This window comes from Salvia hispanica, chromosome 1 (genome assembly GCF_029641045.1).
Source record: "Salvia hispanica isolate PSC_SH4W2 chromosome 1, Shi_PSC_v1, whole genome shotgun sequence".
NCBI classification, from domain to species: Eukaryota; Viridiplantae; Streptophyta; class Magnoliopsida; order Lamiales; family Lamiaceae; genus Salvia; species Salvia hispanica.
The window spans coordinates 931098-950712 of NC_142692.1; the positions used below are offsets into that span (position 1 = coordinate 931098).

At 36.6% G+C, this 19615-nt stretch overlaps 5 protein-coding genes and 1 long non-coding RNA gene across 6 annotated transcripts; 3 read left to right on the top strand and 3 right to left on the bottom strand.

The window, feature by feature from the left end:
- Positions 1-2660: 2660 nt before the first annotated feature.
- Positions 2661-5525, bottom strand: LOC125222726 (putative elongation factor 1-gamma 1). The gene is made up of 8 exons (XM_048125493.2): positions 5389-5525; positions 5234-5285; positions 4443-4589; positions 4281-4341; positions 4146-4198; positions 3931-4032; positions 3320-3818; positions 2661-3233 (listed from the first exon to the last, which is right to left on the bottom strand). The coding sequence occupies exons 2-8, from the start codon at positions 5240-5242 to the stop codon at positions 2854-2856; spliced, it is 1251 nt and encodes a 416-aa protein (XP_047981450.1). The 5' UTR covers positions 5243-5285; positions 5389-5525; the 3' UTR covers positions 2661-2853.
- A 709-nt stretch (positions 5526-6234) lies between these two features.
- Positions 6235-7912, top strand: LOC125219860 (uncharacterized). The gene is made up of 2 exons (XM_048121944.2): positions 6235-6471; positions 7536-7912. The coding sequence occupies exons 1-2, from the start codon at positions 6405-6407 to the stop codon at positions 7778-7780; spliced, it is 312 nt and encodes a 103-aa protein (XP_047977901.1). The 5' UTR covers positions 6235-6404; the 3' UTR covers positions 7781-7912.
- Positions 7913-10493: 2581 nt separating this feature from the next.
- LOC125185434 (uncharacterized) lies at positions 10494-13386 on the top strand. Its single transcript, XM_048081964.2, has 6 exons — positions 10494-10975; positions 11852-11950; positions 12089-12130; positions 12207-12336; positions 12616-12717; positions 12864-13386. Exons 1-6 carry the CDS (start codon positions 10625-10627, stop codon positions 12923-12925), a joined length of 786 nt encoding a protein of 261 aa, XP_047937921.2. The 5' UTR covers positions 10494-10624; the 3' UTR covers positions 12926-13386.
- Positions 13387-13500: 114 nt separating this feature from the next.
- LOC148933018 (uncharacterized) lies at positions 13501-14584 on the bottom strand. Its single transcript, XR_016134508.1, has 3 exons — positions 14397-14584; positions 14164-14307; positions 13501-13738 (listed from the first exon to the last, which is right to left on the bottom strand). It is a non-coding gene; the product is annotated as an uncharacterized LOC148933018 (long non-coding RNA).
- A 76-nt stretch (positions 14585-14660) lies between these two features.
- On the top strand, positions 14661-17270 carry LOC125222881 (uncharacterized). The gene is made up of 6 exons (XM_048125735.2): positions 14661-15150; positions 16011-16109; positions 16225-16266; positions 16343-16472; positions 16753-16854; positions 17035-17270. The coding sequence occupies exons 1-6, from the start codon at positions 14800-14802 to the stop codon at positions 17142-17144; spliced, it is 834 nt and encodes a 277-aa protein (XP_047981692.1). The 5' UTR covers positions 14661-14799; the 3' UTR covers positions 17145-17270.
- LOC125222879 (putative methylesterase 12, chloroplastic) lies at positions 17110-19602 on the bottom strand. The gene is made up of 5 exons (XM_048125734.2): positions 19144-19602; positions 18085-18324; positions 17851-17994; positions 17646-17780; positions 17110-17535 (listed from the first exon to the last, which is right to left on the bottom strand). The coding sequence occupies exons 1-5, from the start codon at positions 19408-19410 to the stop codon at positions 17263-17265; spliced, it is 1059 nt and encodes a 352-aa protein (XP_047981691.1). The 5' UTR covers positions 19411-19602; the 3' UTR covers positions 17110-17262.
- Positions 19603-19615: the final 13 nt, after the last annotated feature.

Below are 19615 nucleotides of genomic sequence, written 5' to 3' on the forward strand. Positions count from 1 at the left end.
ATTTACGATACACTTGAATAAAAATTTACATTTAAATTAAATAGATTAAATATCAATCGTGTCATATACTATGTCATTGTTTAAATATTGTAAATTTCAGACCATAATCGAATGTTGAACTTGAGCAATTAAACAAATTAAATATGTGGATAAATGAACATTGAAACTGTTTGAGGTCATTATATTTATCAGTATATTGAACATAATAAAAGCAAGTGTCTTACAGCAAATATAGAGAATTTAATTTTAAGAACAAAACATTTCGAATTTGATCCGTATAACTTTTGAATCTTACCTTAAGATACGAATGAGTGAAATAGTCAAATCAATAAAATTAATAGTTTTCGTAGTACAAGATTTGTCTAGAGGAATCAGCCTCCATTAAGGATTAAGGTCGGATAAGCAAACAATACAATTCACTATTAATATATTTAACTCATATATATTGAGAAAAAAATTCCTTAGTACAGACATGCGTACCATTTAACATAATGAGTTAATTAGGTTGCCCAACAAATAATTATTTGACAAATAGAATTCTAAAAAGGTTATACTCCAACTATACATAATTATACATGAAAACTAATGGATGTAAATCTACATATTATTATTTATTACACTGAATTATGGAAAAAATTTCAAAATATTTCGAACCTTTTAAATGCAAACTACATATTGAATCTAATGGGAGTAATATATGCGTACAAACAATTATACATGTCTTTTGCAATTTTAATTTATAATGTTAAAAATTTATTATATTTTTATAAGCTATCAAAAAGTAGGAAAAAATTGAAAATAATTTATGTACATAATACCACGTGTACGTTGAGAGTACATTCTGCATACGGAATTGGAGTTTGAAGGAATTAGAATTCATTCAAAATTGAATTTGTAGGAATTAAATTTTAATTTAATTACATATTCTTTTTTCGGTAAAAATGCTATATGGAATTAAATTTGGAGGAATTGATATGAAGTGTATGTGCACTGTGTATAGTGTGTGCAATGTCTGTAGAGCGTGTGCAATGTGCTTGAAGTGTGTATGTGCATTGAGTATGTGTGTGTGTGCGCGCGCGCGCAATGTGTGTAGTGTGTATATGCATTGTGTGTGTATAGTGTGCAGTGTGTGTGTAAAATGTTTTGTGTGTGCAGTGTGTATGTGCAATGTGTGTGCAGTGTGTTGTTGGAACATGTATACTAAAAAACATTTTTCGAGTTTATTATAAATTTGATAAATTGTTTGTATATTGTAAAGTCTCCTTTTATGAGAATAATAAATAGGAATGAAGGAGATGTGACATTCTATGAGTAGTAATTTAATTAGTAAAGAAGGTAGGGGAAGCTCAATCCAAGCCTCATAGATCCCTAACCTAGCCCATCATAAACTCTATAAATAGGGATGAAGGAGGCGTGACATTCTACACTACACAAAACCCATCACAATTGGTTTATCTTGTCTTATTCTTCAAGATCCTTATAGTTTCTAATAGATTCCTCCCACAAAGAAGTTAGATTTAGAGTTGGGTCATAGGTTAGAAGATCTCCGGTTTTGCAATAAAGCTTCAAGGATTGTGGAATTGCGATAAAGCTTCAAGATCTACAGCCATTCAAGATCTACACGTGGAGAAGTAGCAAGCCACTTCGATTCTTTGGAGAATCAAACTTGTAAGATTCAATATCATAATTTAATACTTATATGATTATTTGGGCAATAACATGTTTATATGTGTTGAAGCATGAAATTGAATCAATCCATATAATCACCTAAATAGATTATAATATGTGAATTTATTTAATTTGCAATTTCCGTTGTGCAAACCCCAACATGTATGTGTGCGCACAATGTGGCGTGCATTGTGTGTGTAGTGTGCGCAATGTGTGTGCAGTGCGCATGTAGAATGTGTGTAGTATGCGAAGGTGTCCAATTTTATAATAACTATTTGGAATTCCAATTACCTACTTTTGACATGGATCTCAAATTGTGAAATTGAGAGAAATTTGAATTAATTCTAAATTTTTTAAGGTATCAATTGGATTTGCAATTGAAAGTTCCAATTCCACAAGGTCAATTCTATGATAACAACGAATTATGAAAATTTGAAATTCAAAAGATAATTTAATTCATGATAACCGTTAAATGAGACAAAGCTTAAGTAAAGAAAAAATATTATACATCGATTGGTTGACTAATTAGAATTATGTAATTTGAAAATAAACTAAGAAATCAAACGCTTGAATTCTGCAATTTGGAACCCAAAAAACACCTAGCTAGGAAACTGGAATCACGTAGAATTAAATTAATATACTAATATCATTATTATAGAATATTGGAATTCGGTGCAATGTAGTCTAATCATAAACATGAGCATTAATATTATAGTATTAAGGAAATTAAAATAATTATAAGCTATTGAAGAAAGTGGGGATACCAACACCTTTATTGAATAAGTATCATAAGACAAATCAATCTCACAGTGGAGTGCGTTACTTAAATTAAATTATCTTTATAATTCAACAAAACTTTAACAAAAAAAAGAAGTCATTCTACGAATTTGATTTAGTATCACTCAACACTTCAAAATTTTCAACATATATCCACTTCAATCATCAATTTGTATAAATACTTGAAAATTAATGACAGAAATATACAGCATACATTAAACGAAATTTATGAAGAGTACATTTCTATATCTTCAATTAATCCAACATTGTTTTTAAATTAGTCACATAGCAAACTGACAAAGCTACAAAACTGAAAAATAAGTTCACAAAATATAATAGAACAATTCCTGAATCAAAGGATATAGATAAAGACTACAATCACAAAAGTCGAGCCAGCTTATCTCTCTCTCACTTGAAGCACTTGGCATCCAACAAAGGCTCGCCCTCGAATGGCTCGGCGTCTTCAATCATCTGGCTCACGCGCTCCTTCTGTGCCTCGTCACTGATGTCGACCTTCGTCCACTCATAAAGCTCCATGTCGTAGCACTCGTCCATAACGAACTTGGGAATCTCGGTCCCCCGGAACAGCCACAAACCCTTCACCTTAAATGGGGCCTCTGCACCGATGATCAACATCTTGCCAAAGGCGTACTTGCGGGCCAAGTCCATACGCTGCAGAAATCCTCCCACTTTGTTCATGGTGACAAAAGATACCATGTTTTCATCGTTGTATTTGTAATCACAGAACCAGAGGGAGTATCCTTCAGGGTCATACATGTCCCAGAAACCTACAAAATGCAGCGAATATGATAAGGTCTATGCAGATTTTCAAACATCATATTGAGCAATGGAGAATGCCTCGGACCAATCATACCTTTGATAGCAACCTCACGGAAGTTGGTTTTTGTGTTAGAATAGAGCCTCTTCCAGTCATCAAGAACCATCTTACTAGGAGGTAAGAGATCCAAAGGATTCTTCGCCTTTGGTTTAGGTGCTTCTTCTTCCTCTACAGCCTTAGGTTCCTCTTTCTTGGCCTCCTTCTTTGCCTCCTCCTTTGGCTTTGGTTTCGCAGCTTCTTTCGGCTGTCCATGTTTCTGGGTTGAAACAGGTGGAACAGATTTGGCTTGTTCAATGTCACCCAACACTTTCTTGAAGTTTGGCTGATTGACCAAGGTCCAAAAGTACCTCTCGACATGTGGGAACTCTGAGGTGAAGCTCTTTATCAGGATTGCCTTGATCCCTATCACCAGATTACATACAGTGATGATATCAGCTAGTGTGACACTGTGTCCAACTAAGTAGGTGTTAGATGCAAGGTGGGAGTTCAAAGCTTCCAAGCCTCTCTTCAGAGAAGCAATTGCAGCCTCCTCGGCCTGTGCAGAAATAAAAATATATATTTATCAGTCATTTTGGTAACCAGAATATCAAAGAGCTGCTGTGCTGGTTTATGACTATGAGATTACAAATAAAAGTAAGTAGTAGTACCGGAGGAAGATGTGCACGTAGACCGATTCTAGGAAATAACCAGGCAGCAATATGTGCGTCAATCTCATTAGTAGAAAAATCAATCCATTGCTCGATTTGTCCCTGTGAAATAAAATAAACCAGTCATTGACATAGAATTGGAGAATATTAAACATATGAAATGAAACAAAAACAAAATTTATTCAATGTCCAGAAGTCAAACAGCAGTCCCTTACAGTTTCAATAGAGGAAGAGCCAAATAGGTTGTTGTCGGGATTTAACCGAGCCACTGTACAGCAGAAGCAAGAATCAAGAGTCATGTCAAGGCAAAAATTTCACTCAGTCTCAACAATTAACAATAGGTCACTTACCGTAGCGTGCAATAGCATTGCTCTCAAATATTGGGCCATCAGGCGTTTCAAGCACAGGAATCTACACAACCCAAATTCTAAAATGAGGAAAAAAGAGAATGGCAAAGATTTTGATTATTTAGTAACTATATAGTACTATTTCTGAATCGTATCTCAACATACCTTCCCAATGGGGTTCATCTTGATGAATTCTGGGGTCTTATTTGTAACACCCATCTGAAAATCCTTAGCTAGCTCAACCTTTACACCATTGAACTCCGACACAATAAGTGTCTTGTTTGCATTTTTGTTTGCTGTAGAATGCAAAACCTGGATAGCATACCAAAATAATGTCAACAAGCATGACCAAGCTATTTAATCCACAATTTAACTAAAAAGTTTTACTTTTTAAATCATAGCCTTCTTCAAATTAGGTACATCAGCCCCAAACTGAATAACATGACACCCATAAGTTCACTTTCGAAATAAAGACATATCAGCAGTGATGCTCAATCCCGGCTACTTATTGCAGTTGTATAAGTACGAAACGAAAGAGGTATACCAAAAAAATCAAGCAGCATCAGTAACACAGTATTAAACTTTAGCTAAATTACAAATATCAATCTATGTTTTTTGTTAAAATTAACCTTCAAGTAAAAAGTTTCTTTCTCTTCCAATCAAAATTTCGACTAGGGAGAGATTGCAAGTGAGCAGTGAGCAATCCATAACTAGCATATTGTTTCGATTTAATTCAATTAACTATACTAATGATTTTTTCCAGTCCATGTTATCTCAAGCAACAGCAAACGAACACCACAATTACCATTTCTGATAGAATCAACGCAATCTAAATCACGAAATCCAAAAGTAAGCAGATAAGTAGCTCAACACTTCACTCAAAGGCCAATCACAGATCTAAAAAATTCATCACATAAACCAAAGTAAAAAAACAACGAGAGCAACAAAACACTCACCAGAGCCATGGCTTCGCAGGACCCTTTTACTCACTCTCTCAATTCGAAGAATCTGGAAAACAAATCAAAATCAATAACAATCAGCATAAATACACAAAAATATCAAAATCAAGGAGCGTATAAATAGCGAATTCAACTCGGAATGAAGCGTTTACTTTCAGAGTGAGATGAATTGAATCCGAGCGCAGCAGAGGCTTTGGTGAGAGGATATGAAGCAGAAGGAAGAATTAGGGTTTCTTGGTGGATTAATTTGTTTTTTATGAGAGTGATCAAGGGTACCCATTTTCGTTGAGAATATGCCGCATTTTATTTAAACTTCACGGGCATTTTAGGTATTCAGATAAAGAAGTGAAAAATAAATGGAAAAAAAAAACTAATTTGAAAAATTAAAGAAAAGATTATTAAAATATAAAATTTCAAAAAATGTTATAAAAAATACAGTATATTGCTAAAATCCGTGCATATCTTGCCGACAAATGAGTAGAGGTGCCCACGGTTCCGGAACCGGCAATTACGGTTTTGAAAATTTTCGAACCGGAATCGAACCGCGAGGGTGTCCCGCGGTTACGGTTACAGTTCCAAAAGCGTCGTTTCGATTTCGGTTCCGAACCGACGATTTTCTGGGGTTTTTTTTACGTTTTTTCACGGCTTCGAAACGCTGGTTTTTTGCGGTTTCGGCTTGGTTTCACGGTTTTTCGGCGATTTTTCGCGGTTCCAGTTTGGAACCGTCCGGAACGGGCGGTTCCTGCACGGTTTCAGTTCGAAAAATTTTGAACCTGAATTGAACCACGGTTCAAAAATCGATGGTTTCGGTTTGAGTAAATTCTCACGGTTTCGGTTCGGAACCGTAACTGCTGGTTACGATTTCGGTTTTAACCGTCGGTTCGGTACACCTTGGACAGGTCTATAAATGAGTTTTATACGTCAAGATATATTTTTGGTTTTTAAAACATAATATTACAATAATCTTATCAAAATTAAGTACTAGTAGTAGATTAGTGGGAAGAATGGTGGAATTGACAGTTGTTGAATGGTCTCATTCAACTCTTCCCAACTGTTATCCCGACACACCCAATTAGCCCAGAAAATTAATTCGGTGGGGAAGAAATCGCCCAACAAAGAAACTCAGAGGAAGAAGACGAAAAGGGGGATTTTCAAAAATTAAATTGCGATGATACAGATCATAGATCGGAGCTCCTTGCTGTTTCTCTCATGTTTATTGTCTTCCTTAATCCCAGGTACGCTCTTTCAAGATTCAAGATTTAAGCTTTTTTTAGGAAATGGATTATTTTTAAGGTTGAATCTCCGAGCCCTTTTGTGGGATTGAAAGAAATTAGGGATCGAGTTGATTAATTTGAGAAGAAATTGAAAAGGGGGAAATTTTTGAATTTTGAAGGAAATAGCTGAAATTCTCTTGGGATTGTTGTTAATTTAGCTGTTGCTTTGTCTCTGATTCATGGTTGTTAATGTTAGTTTAGGTTTTGATTGCTTTGTGTTGATTTGATCTAACTAGTTGGATAGGTTGAGCATGGTATCAAGTCTTGTGCTTTTTGGGGTGGAATGTTAATCATTAGTTCAAGATTAATGCTGCAATGCCAATCGAATCATGCTCGATTTGTGTATGTATCGGGTAAATGTATCGGTGAATCGCATATTGCTGCGAGATGAGCTTGATTTTTGGTGAAGATGGTGATTGATTGCTTGATTAAGGTTGTGAGGTTTAGCTCAGAATGAGTAAAAGCCCGATTTTAGCTTGTGTGGAGCGATTTAGTTCTTGAATGGTGATGAGGCTTAGCTTCGACATAGTAAAAGCTGGACTAAATCACACGTTGCTTTTAGTTGGAGCTGAGATCGGTAGAGAACGATTAGTGCTTGAAAGTTTATGACGCTACTCAGATAGTAAAAGCTAGGTATGATTGTGTGTTGGTTTTTGTTGGAGCGTAGCTCGACATTTTCTTCATAAGAGCTTGGTGAAGACCGTTAGTTCTTTTTCCCGTGCAAAACGCTTGTTAGGCTAGCTCAGATTTAGTAAAAGATGTTTGGGATCAAGTCATCAACTCGGTTTTTAAGTTGGAGTTGAGTCTAACTTCATAAACGTTTGGTTAACATCGTTAGTTTTCTTATACTCCGAGGCTAAGCTCAATTTTGGTTTCATAAAGGTCGAGCCTAGGCAAATCTTTCGTCCTATGTTGCATTCATATTTCATACTCCTTTTTCGTTTTTCGTTATTACTTGATTTTCTTCACCCACCCTTAATTGGGATCGTTGTTTCGTTTCTTGAATGTTAATGTTGTCTGTGTAGGGTTGGCGGACACCTCAGCTGCGTCAAATTCATCTAACCAGAAGGATTCGAGCAAGAAATCGTCTGGAGGTTCCACGTGGTTGGAAGTCCTCCTCGTATGTCTCGGCCTTGTAGCCGTGGGGGCGTTTTCCGTCTTCTTATTCAAGCTGTGGCAAAGGAAGAAGCGAGAGGAGCAACACGCCCGCCTCCTGAGGCTTTTTGAGCAGGACGACGAGCTTGAAGTCGAACTTGGCATCCGGGATTGAGCTTCATTTTTTTTATCTCCTAGGTTTTGACACTTTGCAATGTCGTTCAATCTGAAACGAGGATGGGAGATATCATTAGACAAAATATTGAAAAACTAAATTTTAAAAATTAATGTTCATATTTCCATGTCATCAGTCGCTTAACGTGCTTTTGCTAGAGACAATATAACAAAACAAAGCTTAAAAAAACTAAAAAAAAAGCTATTACTATAAAGAAAAGGGGAAATTTCTCAATTTAAAGATACATTCTAGCACTTGTGAGAATATTTTAGGCTCCAATTGATATATAAGCGTATCTGATAAACTGTGGTGCGTTATATTGCTAACTATTTAAGTTTCTAACTCATCAATACAGTGTATTAAAAATATCAACACGGTGACATCAAAATGTTAACACATTATATTGAAGTTCAACAAAATTATGTGTTGACATTTTAATGTCATCGTATTAACATTTTTAATACATTGCATCGATAAGCTAGCAAGTTAGCAACTTAAGAAAGTTAACAATTCTTGTAGGGAATATAACAATTGTTATTATGGTGACTTTGTTAAGCTAACGGGCTTTTTGGAATAGATTCTTATCCTAAAATTCTCATATTTTGAGATTTTGTTATGGTCCAGATAAATCATACTCCCTCTGTCCCTCTTGTAGAGAATATAACAATTCAGTTCGAACGTTGTTTTGCAAAAATTATACTAATAACAGTATTCGCTTACTTAGTTTAAGCGTCAAGCATTATTAACCTTTCTACCACTTGGTCAACTCACAAACACATTTAGGGCTTAGCTTTAGTTAGGCTTATGGTTGGTGTGCCAAATTGAACTCCATTTTCCATGGGCCACATTATTTACTACTCTCGAATATTTTTATTTAAAATCATCTATTGTTTTTTCTTACTCTATATAAATTAGCATTACATCCAGCTCACTGTTTGTAGTGCTTTTTTCACGTGTGAAAGAACCTTCGCCTCCAAATCTATATGAATGTGGTACCGAATTGGGGTCTCCGGTGACCGGAATTCGTCCGAGTTATGCGAGAGAGAAGAAGGGATTAATTCATAATCATGCCTTACAAAATGAGCATCAGCAGCTTATGCAGTTGTTGTGCTGTACGGAAATAACAAGTTCTTTTGTTTAGCTAAGCTCGTTAGCATAAACATTCTAACCAATGTTTGTCGTTGCAGGGCATGGCTCTCACGAGAGTACCCAAGTTAAAACTTGTGGTGATAATCGGGGGCGCCAAATTTAGAAATCAATCCATGATTGAAAAAGCTTATTCTACACCAATTCGATGCCGGTCTGTTCACTTTTTAGGTAAATTCTTCGATATCATCTATGCACGCTACATGTATTTTTGTGTTTTGCTTAAGAAGTACTAGCAAATGTCAATGTCACAAGTTTATGTTAGTCATCAGCTAATTTAATTTTGATATTAATGAAAGATTAAATTTGATTATAAGTACATTCATCTACTTTCATAGGTTGTTATATCTACTGGAGAGTAGGGTTGGGGAGTTTGCATCTCTCTCGTCGTAAATGAATCGAGAGCATTTATATCGCGAAAGTTGTTTGAGCTTACTCGACTATGGAAAACTCGTGTCGTGTTTTCCATGAAACAGGGGACCAAGACTTTTTCAAGGAGCGTGGCACCGAGCTGCTCGACTCGTTCGTTGATCCTTTAGTGATCCGTCATCCCAAGGGTCATACCATAACCAGATTCGGCTCGGGAAAATTTCATAGAGAAACTGCATTCTGAAACTATGTTAATGAGTATTACCTTTTCGTCCTCGAGCAAATTCTGCAGAAAATCGATCAAAGGCTTGGAGTACTCTGCTAGCATCGTGACATTTTTGGCATCCGTTGTGTTTTTGGTATGTCCGTCGGGATGTCCGCCGGGACATCCGTTCCACTGCGGATGCTCTTAGAGTTGGACGGATTGCGTATTTAATAAATTTATGCTTCCCTCGTTCCATAATAGATAGACACACCCTCTTCATCATTTTTTTCATAAATTAAGTATTAAAAAAGATAAAATAAATAAAAAAGATTAACTGTATGAAATTTTATTAAAACGAAAAGGAATCAACTCAATACTAATGTGACTAATCAAATATTTTTATTTAAAATCATCTATTGTTTTTTCTTATATAAATGATGTGGAATAGAGCATTTTTATGGCTATATTTAGGGCCTGGGAAAAATACTGAAAAAAATGATATATCGCTTGTATCGTATTGAAAAATATCGAAAAATTATCGAATTTTCGATATATCGTAATTTTCGATACGATACGATACCGTATCGTAAGTTTTCGATACGATAACGATATGAATTTCCTTATATCGTGATATATCGTTTTATATCGAATACACGATATATATTGTATATATCGAAACATATTGGAATTCAATACATTTTAAAATGATAAATATACATAAATCCATTAAATTTTTGTGTTATTTTTCAATTTTGAAATTATATTTTTCGATATGTAGGTATTCGATACCATAACGATATTTCGATATATCGTTCTTAACGAATTTCGGTACTATATATCGAAATATCAATACGATAATGATATTAATATTATCCATATCGAAAGTTCGACATATCGAAACTTTTCATACGATAACGACATGAAATTCTTTCATATCAACGTTTTCGATACGATACAACGTTTTCGATACGATATATCGTATCGACCCACCCCTAGCTATATTCAAGTCATAAAAATCCAGCTCACTGTGTGTAGTGTGTTTTTCACGTGTCCATAACAGAAAGAACCTTCGCCATCCATGGCGTCTGCAGCCTCCAAATCTATATAAATGCGACAGCAATGACATGTTTCTGAATCACTCCTCTCCCCACGCAGCCAAACTCACGACAATTTGCAGGCGAAAGGAGAGAGAAATCACAGAATCGATTAGCATTAAGAGGGAGAGAAAGGGGGATTTAATTTGGGCGAAGAAGATGGGGAGCGAAGGAGGTGCGAGGAAATTGAGATTGCTATGTCTCCATGGATTCCGAACCAGCGGCGAAATTTTTAAGAAACAGGTGACCGGAAAGTGGCCGGAATCTGTGCTGGAAAAATTGGATCTCGTTTTCACCGACGCCCCTTTTCCCTGCCAAGGAAAATCCGACGTTGAAGGAATCTTTGATCCGCCTTATTATGAGTGGTTCCAATTCAACGAGGTCCCATTTTCCTTTTTTTTCATTCACTATTACTCCATTCGTCCACGAATAGGAGTCTCATTTCTATCCGGCACGAGTTTTAAGAAATGATAAGAAAAGTGGGTGGAAGAAAGTTAGTGGAATAGAGTCCCACTTGTATATATTAGTTTTAAATGATATGTGAGTGGAATAAATGAGTTGGTGGAATGTAAGGTCTCTTTAACATTTATGGTAATTATGAACCGGGACTCCTATTCGTGGACGGACCAAAATGAAAAAGCGGGACTCTTATTCATGGACAGAGGGAGTATAATATATTGTACTCCCCCGTCCCTGATAATTCGTCCCAATTTTTCATTTCGGTTCGTCCCACATAATTTGTCTCATTCCTACTAACATTTTATTATAAAACTAATATATAAAGGTAGAACCATCATTCCACTAACTTTTTCAACCCACTTTTCATTACAATTCTTAAAATCCGTGCCCGGTCAACGTGACCCGAATTATCCGGGACGGAGGGAATAGTAAAAAAGTTAGGAGTACTACTATAAAATTTAGTCATGGTTAAAATATAAATTTATTTTAATAATCTCTTGTATGTGATAGAATTAGCGAAAAATTCATATAGGACGTAGTGTCTATAGTTAAACAAAGATGTCCATTCATAAAAAATGATACTATTCCATATGAGCAATATAAGTATGCGATCATAATTTTTTCCCATGGGATGATTGAGGGCACATCTGAAATTTATGAATTTGATTAAATTTCGTGATTTTTTTTTACAATTTGTCTTTTTATTATGATTATTACTATTATTATTATTTGTTCCTTATTTTTTGTGATGATATAGGAGTATTAAATATTCTTATTTTATTTATTGGATGAATTTAGGAATTCTCCGAATATGTGAACTTTGATGAGTGTCTTGCTTATATAGAAGATTTCATGATCAAGCATGGCCCTTTTGATGGTCTTCTTGGTTTTTCACAGGTATATATGTATTTATCAATATATTTATGTATTTGACTTTTTTTCTCTCTTGTGCAACGTTTGATATTGCAATTTGAATTTGTGATGATTGTCATGTGTCAAGAAAATCTAACATAATCGAACAATTGGCCTAATCAGGGTGCGATTCTATCGGGTGGACTAGCTGGAATGCAAGCAAACGTAAGCTTTAGATTCGGTATGCTTGTTTAGCTAAGCTCGTTAGCATAAACATTCTAACGAATTTCTATCGTTGCAGGGCGTGGCTCTCAAAAGATTACCTAAGTTAAAACTTGTGGTGATAATCGGAGGCGCCAAATTTAGAAATCAATCCATGATTGAAAAAGCTTATTCTGCACCAATTCAATGCTGGTCTGTTCACTTTTTAGGTAAATTCTTCGATATCATCTATGCACGCTACATGTATTTTTGTGTTTTGCGTATGAAGTATAGCAAATGTTAATGTCACAAGTTTATGTTAGTCATCAGCTAATTTAATTTTGATTTTAATGAACGATTTGATTATAAGTCAAATAAGTACTACTAGAGAGTAGGGTTGGGGAGTTTGCATTTCTCTCGTCATAAATGAATCGAGAGCATTGATATCGTGAAAGTTGTTTGAGCTTACTCGACTATGGAAAACTCATGTCGTGTTTTCCATGAAACAGGGGACCAAGACTTTTTCAAGGAGCGTGGCACCGAGCTGCTCGACTCGTTCATTGATCCTTTAGTGATCCGTCATCCCAAGGGTCATACCATACCCAGATTTGGTAACACGATTTACTTCTTTTTAGAGCTACAACTACACACACCGGCTCCTTTAGATGACTCGAATCCCTAACCTACTGATTGAAGGGGACGTGAGCTATGCTTCGTCGCCATTGATTATTAAATTGATGTTTATTTTGTTTTCCAGATGAGAAAGGTTTGGAGAGCATGCTTAGTTTCCTTGAGAAGATGCAGAAGGAAGTTGCATAAGTGAAACAAGAAATTACTATCGAAATGATGATGTGATTGAGCTTTGAAAGTCCTAAACTTTACCAACTAGTATTATCACCCGTGCATGTACTATGCACGGTCATAAGATTTTCACTTACAAATTTTAAATAATTCAATAAAAAAATAATTATACTTACAAATTTTAAAAAATTCAATAAAAAAATAACTAATATCATTACGTACACTATATTATAAAATGTACTTCATCAATTCCGCTCTCAGGGGAGCATTTATCCTCCTCGTACATATTTTCATTTTATGAGTTGAATGGAGAAAAATAAAGTAAAGATAGAGGATAATGAAGTGGAGATAATTGTGCATACTACTATGAAGCATAATAAGCTATGTATTTGATTGTTTCGTACTGATTTTTTTTTTTTATCACTTTAAGCTGTTAGAATATGATTGCTCTCTTTGTATTGACCATTTAAAAGTGTTCTATTCAACATAAGTGTATGTTGAAAAACATTTATCAGCCTTTCCTATCATTTTTTTGAGGTTAAAGCTTGTATCAACATAAGCTGATTTTATCAGCTTGAAAAACATAAGTGTCCTGGAATGAGAAGATCGACGTTTTAATTAAACGACACGATATCAGTTTACGTTCCGACCACTAACTATAGGCCGGCTAAGATAAAAAAGAATTGTGTAGTTTACCTTTGTAGGAGAATGGTTGAAATATAGCCCTTGTAGATGTGGCTTCTCGAACATGAATCCGGTTGGGGGTATGTCTTTCCCGTTTCCGTATATTAGAGACTTTGACTCTGCCGAAAAGAGCTCAGCGGAACCGAGCTGCACAAGAAGAAAACATCGTTAAGGCACGAAGATCCGCATCAAAACTACTTTCCCAAAATATGCTCGTTTTTCTAAAATGTCACGCACTTTCGATAATGAAATATTAGTATTATGAGACTTATATAGTGGTTCCAATTTGTTGGATTGGTCGTTTTTTTCTGTTTCGGCCCAGATATACTGGTGGGTCGGTTAAAGTTTAATTAACTCGTAAGTCAACGACATGCTCTAATACCATGATAAAACTTTATGGTGTTCCAACCTTAAAAGTCGTGTTGGCAGCCAAAAATATGCTAGGAAATTGTGCCTTTCCGCAAATTTCTGGTTGCAATCACGACTTTTTGAAATTGGAAAGTTGGGCCTATACCGAGATTTGAAGACATGCTTTGGGCTAGAATGTGATATTTGGCCGTTCAAGAAAGTACCTCTTAAGCAAACACATCGAAAGGTCTCTGCACGTCCGCTATCATCGTACCACATAAGTAGACAGCTTTCAAGACCTTGCCGGGAAGATGCTCTAGCGTGTAGGAGATGCAAGCGCCTCTGCTACTGTGGCCGACCAATATCACCTGCAAAGGCGTGTCGTGTCAAAAAATTAGTCGGCTCGGGAAAATTTCATAGAGAAAGTGCATTCTGAAACTACGTTAATGAGTATTACCTTTTTGTCCTCGGGCAAATTCCGCAGAAAATCGATCAAAGGCTTGGAGTACTCTGCTAGCATCGTGATATTTTTGGCATCCGGTATGTTTTTGGGAAGTCTGCCGGGACATCCGTCCCACTGCGGATGCTCTTAGAGTTGGACGGATTGAGTATTTAATAAATTTATGCTTCCCTCTTCCATAAATTAAATTTTATTATTATTTTTATTAAAATCATCTATTGTTTTTTCTTGTATAAATCATATGGAATAGAACATTTTTATGGCTATATTCGAGTCATAAAAATCCAGCTCACTGTGTGTTGTGCGTTTTTCACGTGTCCATAAAAGAGAGAACATTCGCCGTCCACGCCATCCATGGCGTCTGCAGCCTCCAAATCTATATAAATGCGACAGCAATGACATGTTTCTGAATCACTCCTCTCCCCACGCAGCCAAACTCACGACAATTTGCAGGCGAAAGGAGAGAGAAATCGCAGAATCGATTAGCATTAAGAGAGAGAGAAAGGGGGATTTAATTTGGGCGAAGAAAATGGGGAGCGAAGGAGGTGCGAGGAAATTGAGATTGCTATGCCTCCATGGATTCCGAACCAGCGGCGAAATTATTAAGAAACAGGTCACCGGAAAGTGGCCGGAATCTGTGCTGGAAAAATTGGATCTCGTTTTCACCGACGCCCCTTTTCCCTGCCAAGGAAAATCCGACGTTGAGGGAATCTTTGATCCGCCTTATTATGAGTGGTTTCAATTCAACAAGGTCCCATTTTCCTTTTTTTTTATTCATTATTATTATTATTATTATTATTATTATTATTATTATTATTATTATTATTATTATTACTCCCTCCGTCCCCCATAATTTGTCACTATATGACTCGGCACGGGTTTTAAGAAATGTAATAAAAAGTGAGTTTGAAAAAATTAGTGGCACATGAGTCCTACTTTTATATATTAATTTTATAATAAAATGTGAGTGAGAATGAATTAGTGGAATATGAGGTCCACGGCCAAAAATAGTAAAAGTGAAGGGACGGGCGAAAAATGAAATAAGTATGTGACAATTTTCAGGGAAGGAAGGAGTATTATTTTCCTCTATTTTTATTAGGACATATTGTTGTAAAAAGTCACTATATAAAATTTTAGTCATGGAACATTAATGTATGATGTTCATTCATAAAAAATTATAGTATGAGCAATATATTGTTAGTACGTTATACATACGAATTTGGTAAAAAACATTTAATCTTTGAGAAACAGGTCCATAACAAATAAAATTCTTGTTGCGGTGGTCCTTTTTTTACGGTTCCGTCAAAAAAGTAACGGTCATGCCACTGTGCAATTAGCGTTGACCGTTAGTTATTTTACGGAACCGTAAAAAAAAACACTACTTCGGCAACATTTTCGTTTGTTATGGGCCTATTTTTCAAAAAAGTGAATGTTTTGGACCAAATTCGTAAATTGACTTTTACTCTTTTTTTATAAAAGTGAATTTGGCTAAATTTTATGATTTTTTTTTTACAGTTTGTTTTTTATTATGAGTATTGTTATTATTATTGTTTCTTATTTTTTGTGATGATATATTAAATATTCTTACTTTTTTTATTGGGTGAATTTTAGGAATTCTCGGAATATGTGAACTTTGATGAGTGTCTTGCTTATATAGAAGATTTCATGATCAAGCATGGCCCTTTTGATGGTCTTCTTGGTTTTTCACAGGTATTTATACATTTATGTGTATGACTGTTTTCTCCTTTGTGCAACGTTTGATATTACAATTTGAATTTGTTGATGATCGTAAAATCTAACATAGTCGAACAATTGGCCTAATCAGGGTGCGATTCTATCTGCTGCACTAGCTGGAATGCAAGCAAACGTAAGCTTTAGCTTCGGTTTGTTTGTTTAGCGAAGCTCATTAGCTTAAACATTCTAACCAACTTTTGTCGTTGCAGGGCGTGGCTCTCACGAGAGTACCTAAGATAAAACTCGTGGTGATAATCGGGGGCGCCAAATTTAGAAATCAATCTGTGATCGAAAAAGCTTATTCTGCACCAATTCGATGTCGGTCTGTTCACTTTTTAGGTAAATTTTTCGATATCATCTATGCACGCTACATGTATTTCTGTGTGTTGCTTATGAAGCAGTAAATGTCAATGTCACAAGTTTATGTTAGTAATAGTCATCAGCTAATTTAATTTTGATTTGAAAGAAGATTAAATTTGATTATAAGTAGGGCCGGGAAGTTTGCATCTCTCTCGTCGTAAATGAATCGAGCTACTCGCGAGCTATTTGCATTGATACCGCGAAAGTTGTTTGAGCTTACTCGACTATGAAAACTCGTGTCGTGTTTTCCGTGAAACAGGGGACCAAGACTTTTTAAAGGAGCATGGCACCGAGTTGCTCGACTCGTTCGTTGATCCTTTAGTGATCCGTCATCCCAAGGGTCACACCATACCCAGATTCGGTAACGACCTAATCCTCAATAAACGTTTTCTTGAATTCGTAACACGGTTTACTTCTTTTTAGAGTTACAATTACACACACTCCTCCAGGTGACTCGAATCCCTAACCTACCGATTGAAGGGGAAAAAACGTGAGCTATGCTTCGTCGCCATTGATAATTAAATTGATTTTTTTTTTTCAGATGAGAAAGGTTTGGAGAGCATGCTTAGTTTTCTTGAGAAGATGCAGAAGGAATTTGCAGAAGTGAAACAAGAAATTACTAAAGAAAATGATGATGTGATTGAGCTTTGAAAGTCCTAAATTTTTACCAATTGAAACAATTTCTACATGTATTGAGCATATTTTCTTGTAGTATCATACACTATAACTACATCAAATAATGCTTCAAATAATATTTAGAAATAGATTTCTAAGCAATTTGAGCTATTTCAAGCAAGATCTTATGCAAAGCCTGAGGCTTTGAGAAGAAAGGGCAGTGATCACTGCCTTTGATCTTCAACACTCCTTCCGGAGGGTTTTCCCTTACCAGCTTTTCTTGGACATCAGGCGAAAGGGCATTATCGTCCAACGTTTGAACATAGAATCGCCTGCCCGTCCCATATTTCTCAGCCGATAGAGACAGCTTCTCCATCATCGGACCAAGAGGGATAGGCCTCATAGAAACCATTGCCAAAGCAACATCCTGGATCGAGAAGATCGATGTGTTAATTAAACGACACGATATCAGTTTACGTTCCGACCATTAATTATAGGCAGGCTAAGATTAAAAAAAAAAAGAATTGTTTCGTTTACCTTTGTAGGAGAATGGTTGAAATATAGCCCTTGTAGATGTGGCTTCTCGAACATGAATCCGGTTGGGGGGTTGTCTTTCCCGTTTCCGTATATTAGAGACTTTGACTCTGCCGAAAAGAGCTCAGCGGAACCGAGCTGCACGAGAAGAAAACATCGTCAAGGCATGGACAAAGCTTCGCATCATAACATGTCGTTCAAGAAGTACCTCTTCAGCAAACACATCAAAAGGTCTCTGCCCGTCCGCTATCATCGTACCACATAAGTAGACGGCTTTCGAGATCTTGTCGGGAAGATGCTCTAACGCGTAGGAGATGCAAGCGCCTCCACTACTGTGGCCGACCAATATCACCTGCAAAGGCGTGTCGTGTCAAAAAAATTAGTCGGCTCAGGAAAATTTCATAGAGAAACTGCATTCTGAACCTATGTTTATGAGTATTACCTTTTCGTCCTCGGGCAAACTCTGCAGAAAATCGATCAAAGGCTTGGAGTACTCTGCTAGCGTCGTGACATTTTTGGCATCCGTTGTGTCAATTCCACATCCAGCTAGATCCAAAGCGACCGGAAGCAGTCCAGATTCCTCGAGCAGAGCAATACTCTTATACCAACACCACGCTCCGAATCCTTCGCCATGTACCAAAACAAATTTCTTCGTCTTGATATTCTCCAGAAACTCCGGCAACTGTTTAACAACATAGTACATATTTATAAGAAGCAAAACTACTAAACAAGTGACTATAATTGCTCAACTACACATACGAATTCGAGTTATACACATCCACACAAACACACACATAGAAGAGTGAACGTGAAGCTAGCAGCCTAAACCGTGAAACAAGGCTTAGTGCAAATCGATGCCATCACAAGTGAGCATGACTCCGTGTATGATAACATCTACTACATCAAGAAACATCAATGGATTCCCTTATCCTAAAACCAACTATCATTTGCATCAAGCATCAAAACAGAAGACTTTCCAAGAACGAGGCGTTTGTCTAAGAGACTCGCGGCTTTTACACATATATTCGAGCCTTCCTTGGTGGCAATGCGAAACAACAAGCTCACATTGAGTATGATTGTACGCGCGATAACACTAAACCTAGATAACGAGGCTTAGCACTATGCAACTACTCGAATCGAGTATGATAGCATCTACTATACCAAGAATATCCATCAACGAACTCAGATTATTGCAACTGCTCATGAAAACCCCCTTTTCCAACACAGCTTAATATCTTCATCAAGAATCAATAAAAAAATACAGCAACTAAAATTGGGGGAAAATACTACTTTCCTAAGCAAAAAAGTCACCTTTTCAAGAAAATCATGAGAGATTGATCACACTTTTTCCATCAATAAAGTAATCTACCAAAATCCCACCACTCAATTCAACAAATAAACAACTCAACACACACACACAAACACACACTAAATCAAACCCTATTTCCCCCAATTCAGATCAAGCAAAAGTGCCAAAATCACAATAAACAGCAAAATTTACCGGCTTGGCAGCGGCGGTGGAAAAAGGGTCTGACAAAGCGGCGGCGCGGCGGCGGGAGGAGGTGGATCCGAGGCGGCGGGACATGGAGCCATTGTCAAATCGCTGAGAGAGCTGGTGCTGCTGAATCGCCATGGCTAGGGCTTGCTTATGCAAGAATTCTTCCTCCACTGAGCTCCTCCGCTTTGAAAGACTGCCCCTTTTGCTTCTCGATCCAATCCCACCATTCTTGGAATCTTTCTTGCTCATGCAAATGAATTTATTCCCCATTTCTTGGAAATAGAAGGAAAAAGATTGGATTTTTATTCACCAGAGGCTTGCATTTGAGGGTCGGCGGGGAGAAATAGTAGGAGGCGGCGGCGGCGGTGGTGGGTTTGGGTTTAATTGCGGTGAGAACGGAGATAAAATGGGTGAAATTTTGTGGGAAAGAGACAAACAGAACACCAGCTTAATGCAAAAGTCAGCAACCACCGGA